This window comes from Xenopus tropicalis, chromosome 7 (assembly GCF_000004195.4).
Source record: "Xenopus tropicalis strain Nigerian chromosome 7, UCB_Xtro_10.0, whole genome shotgun sequence".
In the NCBI taxonomy this organism is placed as follows: Eukaryota; Metazoa; Chordata; class Amphibia; order Anura; family Pipidae; genus Xenopus; species Xenopus tropicalis.
Window position 1 is genome coordinate 12,501,646 of NC_030683.2, and position 11,090 is coordinate 12,512,735.

The following is an 11,090-nucleotide window of genomic DNA, read 5'->3' on the forward strand; positions in this document are numbered from 1 at the left end:
CTCTCAGCAGTACACTACCAAATTTCCAAAGCACTGCTCCAGAAAGCTGCATACTTTAGATTTTAAGGCCAAAAATTCCACTAACAGAAGGTTTATCCCATAAAATTATACATTTTTCAAAAGAACACATTCTAGGGAATCCAGAATAGGCACAACTGTCTGTCTACTCCGAACTATCAAGTCGCAATGCTTTCCTAAAGTTATTGGTTTTTATCAAAATTTGTGAATTTTTTAAAAAATCGCTTCAAAGCTTCCAGTCTATAGTATCTTATCTCCTACAGGTCATAAAGTAACCAAATAAAACACCCTAAATATGAACGCCAGGGGTCCACTGAACAGTTTTATGCCCAATATGTATAGGTTTACCTAAGTTTGTGGCATGTTTCTGTCATTTCAGCTACTGCAAAATCAACACATTAACACCTTTATATGTGGGATAATGCTACAAAAAAGTATGCTCGCCCCAGAAAGCCATATATTTTTGGAAAGTACACATTCACCCAAATCTAAAATGTGTACCCATGTCTTTTTAGTCCGAAGTTTGCTGATTTTTATGACATTTCCAAAAATAACCTCAAAATTTCAACTATGCATCTTATTTTCTACAGGTCATTAGGTAGCTATATAAAACACTCTAAATATGAACCCCAGAGGTCTGCTAACAGTTTGATGCCCACTGTACATATGTTTATCAAAGCACATGGCACTTAGAGACCCCAAAATACCTTGTTATACACTAATTTCATGGCTTACCTTTACCTAATTCATAAACATGTGGCAGTTTAATGAGGGGTAGAAGCAGCAGAAATGTAGGGTAACCCCTGACAACCATATATTTTTGGAAAGTACACATTCTAACCAATCCAACATGGGTAAAGAAGCCTTTCTACACCAAAGTACCAATCTGGAAAGCTTTCCTAATTTAATGGTTGTTATGACAAATCGTCTAAAAATGTTGCAATTTGCCGCATTTATCTCACACAATTTCTTGCATACAAAGGCAAATCACCCCAAATAGGAACACCAGAGGCCTACTGAACAGTTTTAGGCCCAATATGCATAGATATACCAAAGTCTGCGGTATGTACTGACCCCAAAATGAAAATAGTGCATAAGGATTTCTCGACTGCCAACTCAGCTTTTGCATACAGAGCCCCCTGTCAGTGTATTATGTGCTGTAACACCCCCTAACTATACAGAGACCCCCAGAGAACCATATATTTTTGGAAAGTACACATTCTGATGAATTCAAAATAGGTAAAGTTATTTTTCTACACCAAAGTACCACATGGCAGACTGATGATAAAAACAGATCAGAAACACTAATACAGGGATAAAAAAATGCAATAAATGAACCCGTGATCGTGTCTGCTGCTTGGAGGTCATGCCTCCTCTGCAGAGAGAATCCTTTGTCTGCAAATAACGTACGGCGTACGTGCTTGGCAGATAAACCCTTTTTCTGAAAGCATGTACCTTGGCAGCTAAAGGGTTAATTCTCCCCCATTTTAGTTTTCATTTCTGTTACTTTGTGAAAAGAAAAGGTTTGTAGCCAAAAGCATCACTAAATCCTACATTAAACTGATAAGTTTACAATAGTTTTTCTAGAGCTATTTCCCTAGAGAGGTATTTATTACAATTAAACCACATTTCCCAAGTTATACATTATACAGCACTAAGTTTATATGTCTTTATTAAATGAGCTCATAATTGTGTATTCCCTGAGGAATTCCCTGTGTCACACTGGTTATATAAACTGGGTTCCTATAGAGACCGGCATGATATACTGGCTGTTACATGCACGATCATTGCAGGGTTTGAATTGAGATAAGTAATTATATAGAGCTGTGTGGGTTCATACAAGAGGCTTTTACTATTTCCTGCAAACTTATATAAAATAATATTAACATGAAGGCAAACTCTTTTTCCCACCGCCCCTCAAGTGACTCAATTTAAAAAAGATGTATTATTTTGAACAGATTTAGGGCAGAAGATATAGAGCATCAGTTGGTCACAATTCCACAGTGCTCCATATTACGGCTTCTTTCTGACACGAGCACCACTTTTTAAAACCGAAGCAGCTCTGAATCCAAATTTGTCAAATTATATAAACATCTTTCAGTTTCAGGCAGAGCTGGCGATGGGAAAATGTGTTCACAAAAACTGCAAGTACCTTGTTAAAATGTAGTAATGTAATCTATTTTATCATATATCAGTCTTATCCAAAATATGGAGTAAAACCAGCACAAAAGTAACTAAAGTTTTATGCATTGCCCCAATGTTTTTGGTTTTTTCAAATGTTTAATGGAGTAAAAACTCTGCCAATCATGGTGTTTCCCGGCTTCTTCTCTGACTCTTTCGCCTGCATTTTGGAGATTTACGTATATACAGTACTCAGTCTCTGAGTTCTGAGCAGTTCTCACAGGCAGGATAAGACTCCAATCCGGAAAATTTGAGCAAAGAAACTGATGTTGCCTGCAATATCTACTAAGGGAATCCGAAGGGCTGCCATTGTTCTCTGTTGGTGGGATGCTCCATTTATCCATATGTGAAATATTTATACTATTATTTGCTTTTATCCATAAGAAGAAAGTCTTGAAAAATGGCCTCAGGGAGTCAAAAAAATGCCTCAGGATTCATCATCCAAGGGTTCTCTGATACTCCTGAGCTTCATGTCTCTCTTTTTGTGCTATTCCTTGGAATCTATCTCATCATTCTGCTGGGAAATCTCATTGTATTCTTAGTCATTTCATGCAATCCTCACTTACACACCCCCATGTACATATTCTTGCTGAACCTTTCACTCATAGACATTTCTTCCACCTCAAATATTTTACCCAATTTGCTACATATTCTTCTCACACAACAAAATAACATTTCATTCTTGGGGTGTATGACTCAAATGTATGTTTTTGTGGCCTTGGCTGGCAGTGAATACTTTCTCCTGACGGCCATGGCATATGATCGTTATGTTGCCATCTGTGATCCCCTTCATTACATTGCCCGAATGAGCAGGAAACACTGTGCTGGGCTTATAACTGCAGTATTTACTGGTGGGTTTGGCGGAGCAGTCAGCCTTATTGTCCTTATATCTAAACTATCATATTGTGCTTCCCGTCTTATTAACCATTTTTTCTGTGATCTCACACCATTGCTAAAACTTTCCTGCAGCAGCACATTTAACATGGAACTTTTAATCTACGTTGAAGGCTCATTGCTGATTTTAAATTCCTTCCTCCTTACTCTGGCCTCATACATATTTATCATCTCTGCTATCCTGAAAATACAATCCTCAGAGGGGAGACAAAAAGCCTTTTCTACCTGTGCTTCTCACCTGGCCTGTGTGATAACCCTTTATGGGACAGTATTTTGCCTGTATATGAGACCCACCACAAGTTATTCCCTGGAAAGAGACAAGTATTTCTCACTGCTGTACATTGCCCTGGGCCCTGTGCTAAATCCTCTTATTTACACACTGAAAAATAGAGAATTTCAGTCTTCACTTATTAAACTGAGGCAAAGAAGCTTTTTTATTTTAAATCGTCAATGCCACTTAATGAAACATTAGCCTGGCCACTACAGTCTTAAATAGACCATTTCTGTAAAACAAATAAATATACTATAACTGGTCTGATTTACAGCACATTTAGCCACCAGAGCCATATAAATGAGAGCCGACTTCTTGTTTAGAAACTGATGATCTAGGTGAATGCAAGAAAAAATAACAATGATACAATACAAATAACATGATACAATGAATAACTGCTTGGCGGTGTTAATTACACACCTTTGTGGATTGTTACAGTGGCATAACTATAGAAGAAGCAGGCCTCGTGAAGCAAACTCCCCCCATCTACAGCCACTTTTCTACCTGCAGCCGGGGAGAGGGATGCGGCTAACAGGAGACTCCAGCAGATTGCTAATAGGCAGGCGGGGGATGTCCAAGTAGGGGGATGTGTGTGCTGGGCCCCTCCATTTTTTTGCAGGGGGGCACCCTTGTTACGCCACTGGATTGTTAGGCTACATATATGTTTCCCTTTCTATGCACATATGACGCAATGTGAATATTATATCAGGTGCTTCATTATTTGCACTAAACATTAAGAGGCAAATTGAACCATTTTTGAACCAGTTTTTCTATATTTAATTTTACCTGTGATTATTAAAACTGGTGTATATTTTTTATTACTAGCATATTAAAGAAAATAACAAATTTTATGAAAAAAAATGTTGAAAATATACCTCCCATTGTATTCGACAAAAGCTGGCCATAGTATTGCTTGTACATTGTACAAAATGTTTCTCATTACAATAGTTTAGATCTTTTTAATTTGTGTTTAGAAAACGCAAAAAATGTAAAAAGAAACAAGGAATTTCTGTTCAGGAAGTGAAAAAGTCGAAACGAGACAGATTTGTTTATCACTACTCCAAATGTGCCGTTATGTTTAGTTATAAGTGAAGTTTTTCATCAGGCATGGATTGGCAGCTAATTTCTGCATTTCACCATTGAGAAATCGTTTTGCGAAACTTCGGTGAAAATTCGCTGCAGATAAATTTATACAAGATATGAATAGATTGGTATTATATGCCAAAAGTATTGAAATGTATCTAACAGAAAGTTGTTGGGAAAAAGACACTCTATCCCACATCTTTAGGCAAAAGATAGAAACAAGTAGAGCAATTTTTCAATAACAGTGATGAGCGAATCTGTCCTGTTTCGCTTCGCCGGAAAATTCGGGGAAAAAGTTGCATGTCAAAAAAAATTGCGCAACAATTCTTTTGACGCGAGAGACAATTTTTTTGAAGAGCAAGACAATTCTTTTTGATGTGCGACAATTCATTTGACGCTCGCTACAATTTTGGCTGCGCCGGATTTTGTTGCCCGTCATTATTCAATAAAGTTTGGAGGTTTAATATTCCTATATATCCGAAGTAATAAATCAAATCAACTGGACTTGCTGTGTTTCATCTCACTGGCTTTTCTCAATTCAGTTGGATGACTGGCAAAACATTTTCACCATAATTTCACACGATCCAGTGATTCTGATTTTATTTTGTCGTGAATCTGCTAGTGGTAGAGAAAAAAAACACCATCATAAATAAAATAAAAAAATTTCATGATTTTTTTTTCATGATTTTGAAAAATTAATGAGCAAATCTTAATTTTGTCATTTTCTAGATTCATTTGAAAGAAGATGCTGATTGATGCTTTATGGTAGAAAGTGAAAAATGTTGTGATAATCCGTTTGGTATCAACCATTTCTAAAGACCATTTTTAAAGACTTCCTATGATACTCAGATGCTCTAGATTTTGTCTTTTTACACTTTCATAGGATAAGCAATGCAGCTAGATGCCATGAGAATTGGTTAGTAAAAAATATAGCCCGAAGCCTTGAAACTCTGGTGACAGAGCCCGTCTAGTGATGAGCAAATCTGTCTCATTTTGCATCAGCAAAAAATTTGCAAAACTGCTGAAAGATTTGCTGAATGCTGCAAATTTTTGGTGTGAATTTGCAAATTTTTGAAAATTTGTCTGACAATAGCTGGTGGTCTAGTGGGGCGGCGGGGACGCCCACCTCTTTGTTCTTTCTGTTTCACGAGCAGCACGGAATTCAAATATTTAAAGGCTCCTGGGCATAATTTAGTCGCCCAACTTTGGCTCTACTTCCTGTTTCCTGGTGTGATTGTTTCTGATTGTACTTCGTCTTTTGATGAATGTTTTGCCTGTTTTCCAACTATGTCTTCTGAATCTCGATTCTGTACCTCATTGCTTCCATGGTTTTGACCTCGGCCTGTTTCACCTTCGTCTCCACTCCCTGACTGCTCAAACGCTGCCCAGAACATTTGCCCTGGTTCTTGCACATTTAGTCATGGCTAGTGATGAACAAATCTTTCCTGTTTCGCTTTACCTTGAAATTTGTAAAACAACAAGAAAATTTCAGAAACATTTTTGAAAAATCTGTGAAACGCGTTTGTTGTGCAACTTTTTTTTGTCACCCGCTTCTTTTTTTGAAGCATGTCAAATTTTTCACGCAAATTTTCAAGCAAATTTTCATGGAAGTTTCACATATAACGAAATGTCGAAATTTGCTGTGAATCCTTGCCAGACGTAAATATTCACTCATCACTAGTCCTGGCACCACCTGAGTAGCGGAGGGCTCCTCCTGAAGCAAAAGGTGGCTGTTATAGGCAGAAGAGTGAGCTGAGACCGGGACCTTGGCTTTAGTTCTGGGTTTGGGATACAATTTGTCAATGGCAAAAACATACCTGAACAATATAAAGAAAAAGGATTAAACAGATCTGGTAATAGTTCCAGGTCAACACCAGAAGTCAAGAAAGAGGCTCAATCAGTGACAATAAACAAAACTGAAAATAAGCAGCTTTAACCCTTTCACTGCCAGCCGTTTTGGTAAAAGCAGAACTTGTATTGCTAGATAGTTTTTGAACATTTTGCGCTGTTTCACTTTAGGGGCCTTTCCTCAGGGGGACTTTTAGTTTACCCAGGAAAACAATATATTGGTTTTTTTTAAAGACAAGGTTTCAAAATATGGTAGAATTATTTGGTGTAATTCCAATTCTGTGACAAGATATATGCTTCTAAATAAATAACAAATGAAAAAAAATCATATTTTCCATAATATAAACACATATACCAGAAAAAACAATTATTTTATGCACAAAAATACAACTGCTTTGGAAAGTCCCATGTCTCCTGAACGTGCCAATACCAAATATATATAGTTTTATGGAGATTTCTCACTTGTATAGGCCAAAAACTCCCAGCAGTACACTACAAAATTTCCAAAGCACTGCTCCAGAAAGCTGCATACTTTAGATTTCAAGGCCAAAAATCCCAATAACAGAAGGTTTATCCCAGAAAATTATACATTTTTGGAAAGAACAGATTCTGGGGAATCCAGAATAGGCACAACTGCCTATCTACTCTAAACTATCAAGTCGCAATGCTTTCCCAAAATTATTGGTTTTTATAATAATTTGTGAAATTTCTAAAAAATCACTTCCAGTCTATAGTATCTTATCTCCTACAGGTCATAAAGTAACCGAATAAAACACCCTAAATATGAACACCAGGGGTCCACTGAACAGTCTGATGCCCAATATGTATAGGTTTACCCAAGTATGTGGCATGTAGGGGCCCCAATGGGAACATACCCCCATATGATCTATCATTTCTGTCATTTCAGATCCTGCAACATCAACACATTTACATCATTTTATGTGGGATAACACTACAAAAAGTACGCTCACCCCAGAAAGCCATGTATTTTTGGAAAGTACACATTCCCCGCAATTAAAAATAGGTACCCATGTCTTTCTACTCCAAAGTACCAAGTCGCAAAGCTTTCCTAAAGTTGACAATTTTGATGACATTGCCAAATATCAACTCAAAGCTTCTACTTTGCAGCATCTTATCTCCCACATAGCATTAGCTACCAAAATAAAACACCCTGAATTTGAACACCAGGGGTCCACTGAACAGTTTGATGCCCCATATGTATAGGTTTACCTAAGTTTGTGGCATTTAGGGGCCCAATGTGAACATACCCCCATAAAATCTATCATTTCTGTCATTTCAGCTCCTGCAAAATCAACACATTAACAACTTTTTATGTGGGATAAAGGTACAAAAAAGTATGCTCACCCCAGAAAGCCATATATTTTTGGAAAGTACATATTCTCCCTAATCTAAAATGGGTACCCATGTCTTTCTACTCCAAAGTTTGCCGATTTTTATGACATTTCAAAAAATAACCTCAAAACTTCCACTATGCAGCATCTTATTTTCTATAGGCCATTAGGTAGCTATATAAAACACTCTAAATATGAACCCCAGAGGTCTGCTAACAGTTTGATGCCCACTGTACATATGTTTATCAAAGCACATGGCACTTAGAGACCCCAAAATACCTTGTTATACACTAATTTCATGGATTACCTTTACCTAATTCATAAACATGTGGCAGTTTAATGAGGGGTAGAAGCTGCAGAAATGTAGGGTGACCCCTGAAAACCATATATTTTTGGAAAGTACACATTCTAACCAATCCAACATGGGTAAAGAAGCCTTTCTACACCAAAATACCAATCTGGAAAGCTTTCCTTATTTAATGGTTGTTATGACTTTTAAGAAAATCACCTAAAAATGTTGTAATTTTCCGCATTTATCTCACACAATTTATTGCGTACAAAGGCAAATCACCCCAAATAGGAACACCAGAGGTCTACTGAACAGTTTGATCTATATGCATAGATATACCAAAGTCTGTGGTATGTACTGACCCCAAAATGAAAATAGCGCATAAGGATTTCTCATCTGCCAACTCTGCTTTTGCACACAGAGCCCCCTGTCAGCATATTATGTGCCGTAAGACCCCCTAACTATACAGAGACCCCAAGAAAACCATATATTTTTGGAAAGTACACATTCTGATGAATTCAACATAGGTAAAGTTCTTTTTTTACACCAAAGTACCACATGGCAGAGTGATGATAAAAACAGATCAGAAACACTAATACAGGGATAAAAAATGCAACAAATGAACCCGTGATTGCGTCTGCTGTTTAGAGGTCATGCCGCCTCTGCAGAGAGAGTCCTTTGTCTGCAAAGAACGTACGGCGCACGTGTTTGGCAGATAAACCCTTTTTCTGAAAGCATGTACCTTGGCAGCTAAAAGGTTAATTCTCCCCCATTTTAGTTTTCATTTCTGTTACTTTGTGAAAAGAAAAGGTTTGTAGCCAAAAGCATCACTAAATCCTACATTAAACTGATAAGTTTACAATAGTTTTTCTAGAGCTATTTCCCTAGAGAGGTATTTATTACAATTAAACCACATTTCCCAAGTTATACATTATACAGCACTAAGTTTATATGTCTTTATTAATGAGCTCATAATTGTGTATTCTCTGAGGAATTCCCTTTGTCACACTGGTTATATAAACTGGGCCTCTTAAGCTCCTCAGACTAAGCCAACAAGGTCTGACTGATATATACGTAGGATATACTGGCTGTGACATGCACGATCATTGCAAGGTTTGAATTGAGATAAGTAATCATGTAGAGCTGTGTGGGTTCATACAAGAGGCTTTTACTATTTCCTGCAAACTTATATAAAATAATATTAACATGAAGGCAAATTCTTTTTTTCCACCGCCCCCCAAGTGACTCTAATAAATACAGTGTAAACCAGTTTGCTTATTTTTCTGTTTAAATGTCATTTCAATTTACAAAGGATGCATTATTTTGTACAGATTTAGGGCAGAAGATGTAGAGCAGTGATCCCCAACCAGTGCCTCGGGGGCAACGTGTTGCTCCCCAACCCCTTGGATGTTGCTCTCAGTGCCCCCAAACCAGGTAATTATTTTTGAATTCCTGACTTGGTGGCAAGTTTTGGTTGAATAAAAACAAAATCTACTACCAATTAAAGCCCCCTGTAAGCTGGTAGGGTGAATAGAGGCCCCTAATAGCCAATCTTAGCCCTTATTTGGCTCCTCAATGAACTTTTATGGTGCTTGTGTTGCTCCCCAAGTCTTTTTACATTTGACTGTGGCTCACGAGTAAGAAAGGTTGGGGATCCCTGATGTAGAGCATCAGTTGGTCACAGTTCCACAGTGCTCCATATTAAGTCTTCTTTCTGACACGAGCACCACTTTTTAAAATTGAAGCAGCTCTGAATCCAAATTTCTCAAACTACATAAAAATCTTTCCGTTTCGGGCAGAGCTGGTGATGGGAATATGTGTTCACAAAAACTGCAAGTACCTTGTTAAAAGTTAGTAGTTTAATCTCTTTTATCATATATCAGTCTTATCCAATGTTTTGGGGTTTTTTCAAATGTTTAATGGAGTAAAAACTCTGCCAATCATGGTGTTTCCCGGCTTCTTCTCTGACTCTTCTGCCTGCATTTTGGAGATTTACGTATATACAGTACTCAGTCTCTGAGTTCTGAGCAGTTCTCACAGACAGGATAAGACTCCAATCTGGAAAATTTGAGCAAAGAAACTCTACTAAGGGAATCCGAAGGGCTGCCATTGATGTCTGTTGGTGGGATGTTCCATTTATCCATATGTAAAATATTTATACTATTATTTGCTTTTATCCATAAGAAGGAAGTCTTGAAAAATGGCCTCAGGAAGTAAAACAAATGCCTCAGGATTCATCATCCAAGGATTCTCTGATACTCCTGAGCTTCAAATCTCTCTTTTTGTGCTAATCCTTGTAATCTATCTCATCATTCTGCTGGGAAATCTCATCATATTCTTAGTCATTTCATGCAATCCTCACTTACACACCCCCATGTACATATTCTTGCAGAACCTTTCACTCATAGACATTTCTTCCACCTCAAATATTTTACCTAATTTGCTACATATTCTTCTCACACAACAAAATAACATTTCATTCTTGGGGTGTATGACTCAAATGTATGTTTTTGTGGCCTTGGCTGCCAGTGAATTCTTTCTCCTGACGGCCATGGCATATGATCGTTATGTTGCCATCTGTGATCCCCTTCATTACATTGCCCGAATGAGCAGGAAACACTGTGCTGGGCTTATAACTGCAGCATTCACTGTTGGGTTTGGTATAACATTCGGCTTTATTATACTTGTATCTAAACTATCATATTGTGCTTCCCGTCTTATTAACCATTTTTTCTGTGATCTCTCACCATTGCTAAAACTTTCCTGTAGCAGCACTTTTAGTGTGGAAGTTTTAATCTTCGTTGAAGGCTCAATGCTGATTTTCAATGCCTTCCTCCTTACTCTGACCTCATACATATTTATCGTCTCTGCTATCCTGAAAATACAATCCTCAGAGGGGAGACAAAAAGCCTTTTCTACCTGTGCTTCTCACCTGGCCTGTGTGATAACCCTTTATGGGACAGTATTTTGCCTGTATATGAGACCCACCACAAGTTATTCCCTAAAAAGAGACAAGTATTTCTCACTGCTGTACATTGCCCTGGGCCCTGTGCTAAATCCTCTCATTTACACACTGAAAAATAGAGAATTTCACTCTTCACTTATTAAACTGAAGCAAAGAGGTTTTTTCTTTTACATTGGCAATGCCACTTAA

At 37.6% G+C, this 11,090-nt stretch overlaps 1 protein-coding gene across 1 annotated transcript; it reads left to right on the forward strand.

The window, feature by feature from the left end:
• Window positions 1-10,136: 10,136 nt before the first annotated feature.
• LOC105947814 (olfactory receptor 8H1-like) lies at window positions 10,137-11,090 on the forward strand. Its single transcript, XM_031906482.1, has one exon. It carries the CDS (start codon window positions 10,137-10,139, stop codon window positions 11,088-11,090), a length of 954 nt encoding a protein of 317 aa, XP_031762342.1.

What these genes read in the sequence shown, in the direction of transcription:
- LOC105947814 (XM_031906482.1), top strand. Translation starts at nt 10,137, where the DNA reads ATGGCCTCAGGAAGTAAAACAAATGCCTCAGGATTCATCATCCAAGGA.